This window comes from Diabrotica virgifera, chromosome 7, assembly GCF_917563875.1.
Source record: "Diabrotica virgifera virgifera chromosome 7, PGI_DIABVI_V3a".
In the NCBI taxonomy this organism is placed as follows: domain Eukaryota; kingdom Metazoa; phylum Arthropoda; class Insecta; order Coleoptera; family Chrysomelidae; genus Diabrotica; species Diabrotica virgifera.
In genome coordinates this window covers 35,148,743-35,163,137 of record NC_065449.1, presented here as the reverse complement: position 1 = coordinate 35,163,137, position 14,395 = coordinate 35,148,743, and the positions used below count along the sequence as shown (strand labels likewise).

Sequence of the window (14,395 nt, the reverse complement as noted above, 5' to 3'; positions counted from 1 at the left end):
TGTTAGATTTTCTTTTAGGGTTGTCTCATATTGTTCTCTTAGTTCCTGTAATCTTAACTTCTCCAGGTTCCATCTTCTTTTGTTTTATCTTGTTCTCTCTATTTTTACTTTCTATAATTACCTTCAGTTTGTCTGCGTTTGCTCCTCTATATTATCTGATGTTAGGCATTATTATTGCTTTTCATTTTTTAGATATTATGCGATCTATTTGATTGCCATCATTGTGGCAGGTATCAGCCATGTTACTTTATGTTCTCTTCTGTTCATGAAGTTTGTGCCTATAATGCAACTGTTTGATATTGCTGTTGGTGGCATAATTTTATTCCGGTATCGTTTATCTCGTCATGAATAGTTTCTTTGCTGCATGCTACTTCCTTATTATGCGCCTACTTTTGCATTAAAGTCGCCAACAGGTACTATTATGTCATTTCTAGGTAATCTTTCATATAATTCTTCCAATTGGTCAGATAATTCAATTTTATAACATTATGTAACTTTAATTCAGAACTCAACAGAAGATCCAGTTCATTTTCGGCGGCTCCGGGTGCAGAACGGAAGAATTCACCATCGAAAATGACGAACACTTATCAACCAGCCAATGAAACTAAGTGGTAAGGTACTATACAAACGAAAATATGAATAAGATACTTAACAAAATTCATAGATTGAAATACTCAAATAAGCAACAAAAGTTGTTGTTTAATATGTTGTGAAAAAATCCTTCAAAATATTAAGCTATTTAAAAAGATATTTGGAAAACCATGTGTATAACATGGAAATTGGTGTTTACAAGATATTAAATTATTTAATCGATTACTTAAAATATGTTTTGGCCGGATAGCTCAGGCAGTAGGATGTCTGACTTCCATGCAGATAGGTCGGGGAGCGTATTTACGTTTCCGTGTTCATTTCAAGACAGGGTAGTTTTGAAATAGGCACTGGAACGGCGGAGCTTATATGCTTCCAAACACGTGTGCATTTCAAGACGTTTAATTTTGAAATGCGCACTGGTTTGTAAAAGAACTTAGCGCGTAAAATGATCACAATTACTTGTTAAATTATAACGTTATTTTATTTTATTTGAATTCTTTATCACAAATGGTTCCTATCTACAGAATAACAAATATCATTCGTAGGATCTGTCGAAACAAAACAATTTTGTCACCATAATTTTCTTCTATTTTTGTTAATAAATTTTCAAAGAACTCAAAGTAGTACCGAAATATCCTGTATTAAAATAAACTATTATGATACGTATACATTTTTTAATAATGAGCAATAAAACTTTAGTATTCTATTAAAAACATATTTCAGCTGAAAAATTATTGTTCAGCTGTTTGAAAAGCAACAGTATAATTTTATTATGCTGTGGTTGACTTGTGTATAAAAAATTACAGCTATATATAGGTATCTATTAATGCACCAACCTTAGTAGCCGCAAGTATAAAAGTTACGCATATGTTAGTTTGATCACATGATCTACTTGTATCGATAAATACCATTTCATCAGCTAACCCAGCTAAGAGCTAAGTAAACTCTTTGCAGTATTGGAGTAACCAAAACACAAATAATAGGATCTTCCTTCACAAACAATCTAATGTTGAATGTGAATGCGAGAAGTTCTATCTGTTTTATTTTTAAAATTTCTAATATATCCATACTGTCTCTGCTACCGTAATTTTTTAGTCGCCATTATTCATACAAATAACTTACTTGACGATCAAGAAGATTTTTTTAAGCATTAGCTAACATCACATAAACATTTTCCTCACAATTTTTCATAATACTGAACTCATGACATGATTTTGCTGCTGCTACTATCATGGCAGCTTCAAAATATGATATAAATAACTGCTTTGTGTCGTCACAGCAACGTAGTAAACTTAAAGACTGAGCCACATTTACTCTATGTGAATGAGTGAGATTAATGTCTATCACAACATTTAAACCTCTTTTTAATAATGGTCAGGTTTTTAAAGTACTGCTTGTTGCTTTCAAAAATTTAATAGATACTTACATTTGCCTTGCAATTGAAGTTTCTAGTTGCTCCTTTTATTCTGTGTTTTTTACTTGTTCTTTCTTGCTAGCTGACAAACATATCTTGCGAAACTCAAATCGTATAGATGTAGGATAGCACCTCTTCATTATCCAATTTGTTTTGGTTTCTGCAGAAATTTTGTTAATAATATAAGTAGAAATGTCTTCGTAATTACCGGTATAAAATAACAAACACTGAATTTTGCACTTATAGTTACTGTTTTCTTCAAATACTTTTAAACTGCTCCATTACGTTTATTAATTGATTTATAAATTGGTTTAATTACACAACACAACCCTCAAAGCCAAGTTGATAAACAGCACTTGCAACGAATAAATCTAGTTCTATGCACTTGTTTGTAGCATTCATACGACACATGTTTAGGTACAAACCCGTACTCATTTCGGAGATTGGCTCTTTCAAATCAACACCTTTTTGGAACTGAATATGTATTACCGTTTCGGTGTCTATTTCAAAACCGCACTGTCTTGAAATGAACACGTAAACGGAAATACGCGGTTGGCGTTCGAATCCCCCATAGAGATAGCAGACTATGCTGCTATAATCCCAAAGCCGCGTTAGCGGTATAAAATGTGAAACTATTATTATCATGCCCAAATTTTTTTTTTCATATTCAGTGATCTTGTTGGAAATTTCGCCTGTTTTTTGTGCAATATGTTCCTCGTGTTAATTATTTTGTAGTGGAGATATTATTTGAGATCTATCGCTGGAGATTTTGGACAGATCTCAATAGTTGCGTCCTCTAAGGTTTCTCGTGCATATTTATCTCCCAGATCATTTCTCGTGATTCCAATATGAGATGGCAGATGGCACCCATAGGAAAGCAATGTTTCTGTGAATTGATTGTGCAATTCTTGTTTACTGAGTCGGCCACAGAACGGGAAGAATAGATTTAACAGATTATTTAAAAGCGTATCTGGTGTAAGTTCTTACATATAGTTTTATTTACAATTGTTTCTCTTTTAACAGATTTTATTAAAGAATGTTCTAACCTATTTGTGTTGCCGTTTGTCTGTGACATCTTAGTTTATATCATTTGTAAATAGGCCACCAATTGAAAAATAAGCATTTTACTGAAATTTGAAAAGTTTTCGATAGTTCTGCTTTAAGATATAGTGCGGCGACTGGTTGTTCTGATTATTAAATATGTAATTAAAAATATTTAGTTTTTACTTTTTACCGTTAAAGCAGGCCATATCGCGTATGTGCTAAAATTAATTTTGACCATTTACACTTCAAATTATACAGAGACTTCAACTATTTTTATAACATCATGTCGAACAAAATGTTCTTATCTGAGTGCAAAACAAGAGTTTACACTCTACTAACGACCTTCTTCCCATCTAAAAAGCTTATCCGGTCAATTTTAAACAATAGAAAAAGACTGTATGACTTGTGCACACTCCTATATAAATCAAAACGGCAACAGGTGTATGTTTTCAAAAAACTGATAGTGTGTAAAACATTTACTAAAAACCAGCTAAGTACTTTCATCATTCTGATGATGGCATTTTGAGACGCTGAAAGTACCTAGCTGATTTTTAATAAATGTTTCACACACTATCAATTTTTTGAAAACATGCACCTGTTGCCGTTTTGACTTAATTTTAAACAAGAAGTTCACATATTAGGCCCTGTACACATGAGGGCGATTAACGCGGCGTTTTACCTGTTTTGTTTTGCTAAACGTTTTGTTGTACAGGTTTTCAGGGGTTTTATCAGGTAAAACTCTGCGTTAAGTGCTGTTATGTGTACGGGCTCTTAGAAACATATTGTTTTTCTAGATTTTCTACGTCTAAATATACTCTATCGTAGTTTAATATTTTGAGGAATTTTTTTCATTGTTGTGACATTTATTTATTTTTATATGTTAATATATATGTGTAAGATGTATCGTAAGTGTCGTTTATAAGATGATGATTGTAAAGTGTCGGTTGTATATGATAAGCTTAAACTGATGTGTTTATAATTAAACTTAAATTATATGACGGACTCTAAATGATAAATCAATGTCGGTGGTTTCCTTTTAAAACGTTATTTTATATTATCCATATCCAAAGAGACCTAATTGAATACAAGTCAATTCTGCATATTTTTTAAATGAAGCTACAGCCACTTTTCTCCAAGGTATAATACTCAACCGGGCTGGACAGCTCAGGAGGTAGGATGTCTGACTTCCACGCAGGTAGACCGGGCATGGAATCCCAGCGCCGGGGAGAACATCTAGACTTTATTAAAAATATATACACGCTCCAGGTCGACTCAGCCTGAATGGCCCTAGAGATAGCAGACTACCCTGCTATAACCCCAAAGCCGCTTTAATAATACTCTACTAATAGCCTAATATAATACTCATCAGGCTTTGAACATCTGTTAGCACTTCACTCTCCTATCATTTCGATGGCACCTAAATTTTATTGTCCATATCTTCTTTTGCTAATCGGAATAGTGGTGCGGCGCTGCCTATTCCTGACCAATCCCGAATCTTGTTAAGTCATGACATCTGCTTACGTCCAATTATACATATACTTGGTCTTATCTTCGTTGACCTTAAGGCCAATTTCCCTGGTCCCGCTACTTTTCTTTTGCATCTCTCTCTTTTTTTTTTGGGAGGTGGGAAACTTCTTAAGACTGTCTGGGAAGGTGTACTAGGTGTGTCGGATTCGGCCCGTCCTGTCTATATCACGAGCCGCCTACCGACTAAACCCACCTCCTCATTCTCCAGCCGACGGGTCTGGAACCGCTCTTAGCGAGCATATCTGACCCGTCGACCTTACTCATAGCTCCCCTCTGGCACTCTTAGCGTGCAATCCACGGATTGTTGGTCGCCCGACCGGCCCTGCCCACGCCCCGCACCAGACAGGCCGGTGAAGCGACCGTCTAGCTCAACCCGTGCGCGGGTAGGTCGACCGGGGTGGCCCCCAACCCATGATGGAACTAACCAGATAATGTCAGTTGGCAGTTACGAGCAACTCCGTCCATACACACTTACTCGTCCACCCATTCATTCTGACATTTAGATGGGGCAGTCTGTGTAGGTCGGATGTAGAAGGTTCTTCCCCATTGACTGTCCCAAAACGATACAAAACATGCTATAACATACACGGAAAGAACTAGAGTAAAAGTAGATGAAAAGACAAAGCAGAGATAGAATTAGAGAAGAGAGAAGGAAGAGAAAAGAAAGAATAGGAAAGAAGCAAGAAAGGACAAAGATGCAATCTTTTGCATCTCTGGTGGATTGTGCAGTTGTGTCGACATCGTCAGTAAAAGTTCACTACAGTTTAAAAAATCACTACCGTCGTTCCCTGGTCAGCGAAGCCACTTGTTCATTCTGGTACCTAGTGCTTTCCTAACCGCTCTAAAGCGAAGTTAAATAACGAAGGGAAAGGTGGATCGCCATGTCTTAGACCCTCTCAATATCTTGTCTGCAGTAGTTTTTGCGTTATCATTTTCCATTTTCAAAATACTTTAGAAGGAAACCATTTATAAAAATAAATATACTGTTCTTTATTTAAATCTTGAAAATGTTTGAATATTTCACGAAGTATTCTATTTTAATAAAAAAAATAATCTATACATTTTTATTATACAATTTATTATATATAAACAATTTGGGTAGCTCGTAGAGTACCTTTTAAATATAAAAAAATATTTTCAAAACTGTTTCGAGAAAATACCTGATATAAAGTAATTTTAACAGCATAAATGTTTATGTTTTGTCTGACCAAAAATAAGCTGCCCAAATGTTCTAATTCAAATAATTTCCGATAGTATTTGGGTATTCATATTATTTGTACTTAAAAATTACATAACATTTTTATAAGTACTAGAATGAGTGGTATTTTTTGTAATTGCAGCTCATTTGTGTTGCATATTACACATAATATTTTCTTGAATTCAAGGAATAAGCTGCCAAAAATAAGAATACTCTAATCTCTCTTGATTTTTGTAACGTATTACTGTGATAAGCCAAATATTGTAACTGTTCAAAGATGCCTTTTATTTATTAAATTACATACTAGTGGAAGTGTGTGCTTGATGGATCTATAAGGGAATAATATAACAATAACTTTGAAAATTATCTTATATCATCATCAGTGGTGGTACAGCCTTAGCCTCTACCTTACTCAGTCTATTTCGCCAGTCGTTTTTGTTCATCACCAACCATTGCCAATTTGCTGCTCCGATTTTCCTCGTGTTATCGTCCACACCGTCCCTCTATCTTAGTCTTAGCCTACTTCTACACCTATTTCCTACTGGTACTGCTAATAGGGCTTCTCTGGGTGGGTAATTTTCATTTGCTCTTGACACATGTCCAGCCCATCTAAGCCTACCTATTTTTATGAAAGATATTACATCTCTACGATTTACTATTTCTTTATACTTCTCGTACTATTCGAAATTATGTCACTTTTCCAGATATCATTCTCATAGACTGTGACCATTATTCTTCTTAGTATCTTCATTTCGAAGAGGAGCAGACGATTTGTTTTGGATATGTTTTTTGGATATGTTTCTGGAGTTTCATGAGTTTCTATATAGTCTGAAGTTTTGTTTGGCGTTTCTAGATCTATCTCTGTTATTTGGAATCGATGCCAACATTTTGGTTTTTTCCAGTTTTATTTTAAGACCCATATTTTGTTAGGCCGTTAAGAAGGTGGAAACTATCTCTTTAAGTCCTGTGGTTAGTGCAATCAAATCCCAATCGTCAGTCAAAATCTGTATTGACTTATTAAAGTTTGTTCCGCTATCGTGTAACTCTGCATCTCTTATAGCCTTTTCTAAAGGTATATTAAAGAGAAGTCACCACATCCACACTTTCTGAGGGAAGGGCTGTATTATCAGCATATCTGATGTTATTGATTGTTTCTGCACCAATTTCGATTCCTACTGGTCTGTCAAGACTTCAATATTTTCTCGGAATATAAATTCAAAACAATTGGCGATAATACACAGCCCTGTCTTACTCCAAGTTGTATGAGCAGTCTCTTTGTGCAACCGTCTTCAGTTTGGACATATGCTACTCGGTTATGATAAAGATATTCTTCGGCTAGGAGGGCGAACTTAATTTCAAGCCTTATTACCTTCTACAATTAGATGTAGTTAGCATAGGTAAGGACTTGTGTAGTCTTGTAGAAGAGCTGTTGGGTAAATTCCACTGAGTTGTAGTGAGTAATTTCCTAACAACTTTCTTAAGAATTAAATTAAATATAGCGCACGATTTGCTTTGTCTGAAATCTCTTGTGATTTCAAACTATGTATCTTGAATTATCTCTACAATTATTGCTATATTCCTCTTAAAGGGGTATCTAGCAATATCCATCCAATTTTCCACGCCCATAGCTTTAAAGTTTTCTGCTATACTATCTCTCCACCGAAGTTGAGGTCATCCACGTGGTCTTCCAGTTTGAAATTCTTTCCATACCAGCCTTACTATTCCTTCGTGCGAATTTCTTCTGAGGTGTACTGCCCATTGGAGTCTTCTGGAATGTCTTTCTTCTTCTGGAGAAGCACAGGGCCAAAGATCTTCCTTTGGATTTTTGTTTCTCAAACAAGTAGTAGCTCTTGGTTTTCCTTTGATATCGTCCATGTTTCGTTACCATAAATCTCTACGGGTCGTATGATTGTCTTATCCCTGGCAACCAAATAACGTTTACAAAACGTTGAAAAGACGTCATAATTATCACCAAACCACGTCAGTTTGTCACGTTTTTTCGACGACGATAGTCACGTAAATATCTCCCACCATAACTGACGACATTTTTATCACGATTTAAATAGGTGATATAAAAAACGTAGTTTTTATGTCGTTTTTTTAGATTAATTTTCATTTTATGGTTTTAAAAATACACAATAATAATTGTTCGTATGGGTATTGTTGGTATTGCTATTTTTCATTTAACTGTTTTAAATTTAGCTTATAAGCTATGGTATACTTACTGTGTCAAAAATGAAACAACATATAAACTAATAAATAACTTATTAACAAACTAATTTATTTAAACTCGATAACACATAATTAGTTCATTAACAGAAAATATTCACCAAAACAAAACACATAACCTCAAACCGTTTTCAAGAAGAACAATTGCATTAAACTAACTCACTACTCACTTGAGAAAAACGAATAAAAATCTCTTAATTAACACGTTTCTTCAACTAAATATCTAAATGAAAAGTCCTTTTTACCACACAAAGCACGTAAATAATAAATGAAAAATTTCTTATGACAATTTAAGTTTATAAACGTCAATATTCAACATTGTTATAAGCAATTACCCGTTAAGCTCCTCCTATTTTTGTGACGTCAGACTTGGACTGTCTGAAATGAAAACGTATTTTTAAACGTATTTTAACGTCATTCGACTTACTTATTTAAAACCACCTACAAAAGACGTTTATACGACGTAATGTTCAAACACGTGTATATATTCAACCAAAAGCTGACGTTTCCTCGACGTTATTGACGTCACTTGGTTGCCTGGGATATAGTTGTATCTTTGTATCTGGTTAAATACTCTGACACGCTCAAAGTTAAAGTCATCGATATTGATGTTCTGTCCGACTCTACCTCTATTTGAGCTATTGCGACTCATGACATATATTTAGTTTTGTTTTCATTGCTTTCCCATCTTCTCTGCTTTATTCTCGAACCTGAAGAAAGCACCCTTTATGCTTCAACTGGTGTTTCCTAGTAGATCGTTATCGTCTGCAAATCCAACAGTAAGTTTGGTTCTTCTCGTTGTAACAATACTGAGAAAACGGTATCCTGCAATTTTTTAAAACCACATTTATATAAGCTAGATAAGTCTGTAATGATACTACTAAGCAATATTTGACAATATGTTGATAATCCCTTATATGTAAAAGAAATCCATTTAAAGCACACTTCCCCTAAAGACTATAGAAATTTCGCTATTAGAATATTTTGAATCTGCAAGAGATAATTTTTGTAACAAACTGAACTTAAAATTAGTGTTTTTTGTTTACTAACTATTTATTAAAACATCATTTTGTGAATGTTTTAATAAAATATTGTTTGTCGTATTAAAAAAATTCATTGTTCGATGTTTCCCATTTCTCTTGTTTTTTATACATTATTTTTTTATTTTTACATTAGCTGATTGTGATATTTTATGTGCCTATTGAAATCAATTACTGTATTTATTATTAAATTATTCTATTTATTGAAACAATTTTTGTAGTTGTAGGTTTTTATATGTATTATGATGATGTAAACAAAAGTTTTAATTTGTTTTTCACTTTACTTTATTGATGATTGATTAGATTTTTATTGCATATGAATTGAAACTTTTGTCTTTATAGTTAAGTACTTAACGAATGTAAAAAATAGTTTTAAGAATTGCTACTACTACATGAAAATAAATCATATTTGCTGAAATGTGTTGTTTGCTTATAATTCGTCGAGGTGCCACTATAGTATGCGGTCTACCTGTGCGACTAAACACCATAATTTTTTGTCAGAATGGTTTTTACCGGGTGTCCCAATAAGAATGGCTCTCGGCCATATCTCAGGAACCGTTTATAGTCCAGCTTTGAGAAAAAATATTTATAACAAAAGTTGCCTCGGAAAAAGCATGGAAATTATTTTCATAATTGTAGGTTCACCGCTAGAGGGCGTAATTAAATATAAAAAAATTAAAAAATCAAAATTTTACAAAATTTGCCTAATGAAAGGACACTGGAAATCTGATCATCATAGTCTTCATAAAATTCTGCGCATATTTTATTTCACAAGTTTAAGTCTACCTTTGCAAATAAGAGGTGGGGGTGAGTGGGAACCTTGTTATGAAAAAATTGCTGTAAGTCCGGTTCTGCTAAATCGAATTTTGCAAACTTGGTCTTGTTGAAAACAGCTTTTTTTCGTCAATGTAAGAGTTATAATTTCGAAATAGCCTATTAAGTAATATGCCAGCTAGGAGGCGTTATTTAATTATTTTCAGAAATCTAGTTTTCTTTGGAAAATATTAAATATAAGTATGCATTTTTAATCCTGTGTTACAAAATTAGATCAAATTAGCAACAGAATAGCGAAAACCGCATGTCGATACCTTTTTTCTATCTCGAGATATCTTAACAAACGTGTAAATTTGATACATAACTGTTACTGTCACCGGTAAACGAAGAAGGAAAGGTAGTGTGCTGTGGACAAAACATAGAAACATTTTTTAAGTGTCAACGTGTATTAATTGAAACAACAATAGGACAAACAACACTATAAAATATAACAATGAAATAAAAACAACTACTTAGTGACGACTTAAATGTTCAAATTATTGCCCATCATTTTTGATTTAAGCATTTACTCTTTCAAGAGTAGATTGAACGGCAGTCTTAATTTCTGCTCTCGAAATGCTTTGAATGGGGTTTCGTATTCTCTGGATCATTTTTCTCGAGTAGGCCTAACTGCAAAAATAAGGTCTTTAATCCGTCCCCATACCTAAATAAAAGTGAAATACCAAACCGTCCCCACACCAAACAGTTAAATCTAGTAATAGTCAGATAATTGGACCCTTTCTTTTCGATAATGCTATTATTGGTGAACGCTATCTAATTTATTTAAGGAATGAATTGCCTCTTCTTCTGGAAGATGTACCGCTAGCAGTTCGTAGGTCCATGTTGTTTCGGCACGATGGTTGTCCCACGCATTTTTCCTTAGTAGTAAGAGATTTTTTAGATGAGTCATTCGCTGATAGATGGATAGGACGCGGAAGCCTATTTTTTGGCTAGCCAGATCACCAGATTTAACTGTATTAGACTTTTATTTATGGGGCGGATTAAAGACCTTGTTTTTGCCGCTAGGTCCACTACTCGAGAATACATGATCCAGAGAGTAGGAAACGCCATGCAAAGCATTGCGAGAGCAGAAATTGAGACTGGCGTTCAATATACTCGTAAAGAGTAAATACTTGCATCAGAAATTATGGGCCATAAATTGAACATTTAAGTCGTCACTAAGTAGTTGTTTTTATTTCTTTGTTATATTTTATAGTGTTGTTTGTCCTATTGTTGTTTTAATTAATACACGTTGACACCTAAAAAATGTTTTTTTGTTTTTTCCACATTACACTACTTTTCCTTCTTCGTTTACCGGTCACAGTAACAGTTATGTTTAAAATTTACACGTTTGTTAAGATATCTCGAGATAGAAAAAAGGTATCGACATGTTGCTAATTTGATCTAATTTTGTAATATAGGATTAAAAATGCATACTTGTATTTAATATTTTCCAAAGAAAACTAGATTTCTGAAAATAATTAAATAACGGCTCCTAGCTGGCATATTACTTAATAGGCTGTTTCGAAATTATAACTCTTACATTAACGAAAAAGAGCTGTTTTCAACAAGACCAAGTTTGCAAAATTCCATTTAGCAGAACCGGACTTACAGCCATTTTTTCATAACAAGGTTCCCACTCACCCCCACCTTTTGTTTGCACATGTAGACAAACTTGTGAAATTAAATATGTGCAGAATTTTATGAAGAATACGATGATCGTATTTCCAGAGCCCTTTCATTAGTCAAATGTTGTAAAATTTTAATTTTTTAATTTTTGATAATAAATTACGCCCTTTAGCGGTGAACCTACAAATTATAAAAATAATTTCCAGGCTTTTCCCGAGGCAACTTTTGTTATAAATATTTTTTCTCAAAGTTGTACTATAAACGGTTCCTGAAATATCCCCAAGAGCCATTCTTATTGGGACACCCGGTACAATAACAGGAAACCGTTTATAGGCAAAATGTTTATTGTGAAGTACATAGTAATAATAAACATTTTCTTACGGCTTATTTATATTTCCTGGACCATAAGAAGGCACTTGGCAGGGTCAAATAAACGGACGGTATTCACTTATTGCACGCAAGTGAGGTACCTCCAGGAATAATCAAGACGATCAAACATATCTACTAGCACAACGCATTAAAAGTAAAAGTAGAAGAAATAACCGACCTAATTGAAAGGGGCAATAGGATAAGACAGATGGATTTCCTGAGTCGAAGATGACGAAATACTAATTGCTTAAAGTGAAGATAATTTACAATGTAGGCTGTACCAAATTAATAGACTCCGCCAAAAAAGTATCGCATCACCTTAAAAATGGGACATTTTTAATGTCTCATATTTCCTAAACCTGTTGTTCGATTTTAGTAATTTTTTAATATGTTATAGCTTTATTCTTCAAGAATATCGATGAAATAATAATGTTGCTAAACAGATACGTGTCATTGTATACCGGGTGTAACAATGATAGTGTGTTTTTTCCTCAAAGTTTAGAACACCCTGTGGAATATTCTAGCATATATAAAATATTGAAATTAAAATTCAACTGTAACCTTAGGCCATCTAAACATTTTGCTTTTTGATTCATTCGCTTATGTTGGATAATAAAAAAGTTAGGTACTTTAACAACTAGCCATGTTCTAAATTAATATAGGGTGTTTCTAAATAAGTGCGACAAACTTTAAGGGCTAATTCTGCATAAAAAATAATGACAGTTTGCTTTATATACATATGTCCACAAATGCTTCGTTGCCGATATACGGGATGTTGAATTTTTTCTTACAAACTGCCGATTTATTTATTGCTCTAAAACCGGTTGAGATATGCGAATAAAATTTGGTAGGTTTTAAGAGGTAGTTATTGCGCATTTTTGGCATAAAATTAAGAATTTAATATTCACCATTGGCGTGCATAAGGGTAATATGACCCGTATGCACGCCAATGGTGAATATAAAATTCTCAATTGTACGTCAAAAAATGCGCAATAACTACCTCTTAAAACCTACCAAATTTCATTTGCATAGCTCAACCCGTTTTAGAGCAATATATAAATCGTCAGTTTGTAAGAAAAAATTCAACATCCCGTATCTCGGAAACGAAGCATTTGCGGACATATGTATATAAAGCAAACTGGCATTAATTTTCATGCAGATATAGCCCTTAAAGTTTGACGCATTTATCTAGAAACACCCTGTATTAATTAAGAACATGGCTAGTTGTTAAAGTACCTAACTTTTTTATTATCCAACATAAACGAATGAATCAAAAAGCAAAATGTTTAGATGGCCTAAGGTTACAGTTGAGTTTTAATGTTAATATTTTATATGCGCTAGAATATTCCACAGGGTGTTCCAAACTTTGAGGAAAAACACACTATCATTGTTACACCCGGTATACAATGAAACTTATCTGTTTAGCAACATTATTATTACATCGATATTCTTGAAGAATAAAGCTATAACATATTAAAAAAATCACCAAAATCGACCAACAGGTTTAGGAAATATAAGACATTAAAAATGTCCCATTTTTAAGGTGATGCGATAGTGTATAACCGCGAGACGCTTAGTGTATATCCGCGAAAAAATTTAATATTTAATTTTCCCAAAAAAGATTAAATTCATAGTTATAACAGCAAATTCTCTGGTATCTGGAGAGTCAGATACCACAACAAGTGATACAGGGAGTTTAAATACCTAGGCATCACACTATCTAGCTACGGAAGGCTCGAAACAGAAGTGGAGGTTCAAGTGAATAGAGAAAATAGAGCCGCAGGTTGCCTAAATGAAACAATATGGAGAAATAAAACACAAGCTGACACAGAAAGGACAAAAAAATTAATGCTAGAAAGAGCAGAGATGAAAACCCTTCAAAAAATCGATGGTAAGACACTATGGGACACAGCTGTCTCAGAGCAGGATTGGGTAAAAAAAAACAGACAGATTCAGGTCTATACCACGAGAAAACATTTATCTAAGAAGGGAAGTATACCCACCATAGTCGCTGGATTTTTATATCTTTCACGATATCCTCGCCTCCTAGTATATCTCTTATTTCTAAATTCAAGAGCCTTTCATAATCTCCTCGCACTGTTTTCTTTGGTCCATAAATTCTTCTTACCATTTTCCTCTCAAATATTTTTAACATTTCTTCTTCCTTCTTTGTTAGGCTTATAGTTTTTGCCCCATATATATCACCACTGTTCGAATTGCTGTTCTGTATACTCGGATTTTCTTATTCCTGCTGATTTTTTTTTAAATACTTTTGTATTTATAATATGCTCTCTGATCCGCTTATATTCTCTTGGTAATTTCTCTGTTTCTTTCATTTTTGTTGTTAATTGTGGCTCCTAGATATTGAAAATTACTGCCTATTTCAAAATTATAATTCACGATTTTTATATTTCCTTTATCTATATCTTTGCTTTCTCTCATATCTATTTTCATGTATTTAGTTTTCTCTTCATTTATTGTTAAGCCTCTTTTAACCGCTTCCTTTTCAATTTGTCTAGTTATGTCCTCTAAGGTTCTTCT

General features: G+C 33.7%; 1 protein-coding gene across 1 annotated transcript in view; it reads left to right on the top strand.

Moving 5' to 3' along the window:
* Positions 1–9,461, top strand: part of LOC114326454 (protein bicaudal C) — an 84,235-nt gene extending 74,774 nt beyond the window's left edge. Inside the window, exon 11 of the mRNA XM_028274833.2 lies at positions 506–9,461. Within this exon, the coding sequence (XP_028130634.1) occupies positions 506–615 (110 nt within the window). The 3' untranslated portion in view covers positions 616–9,461. The remainder of the gene's footprint in view (positions 1–505) is intronic.
* Positions 9,462–14,395: the final 4,934 nt, after the last annotated feature.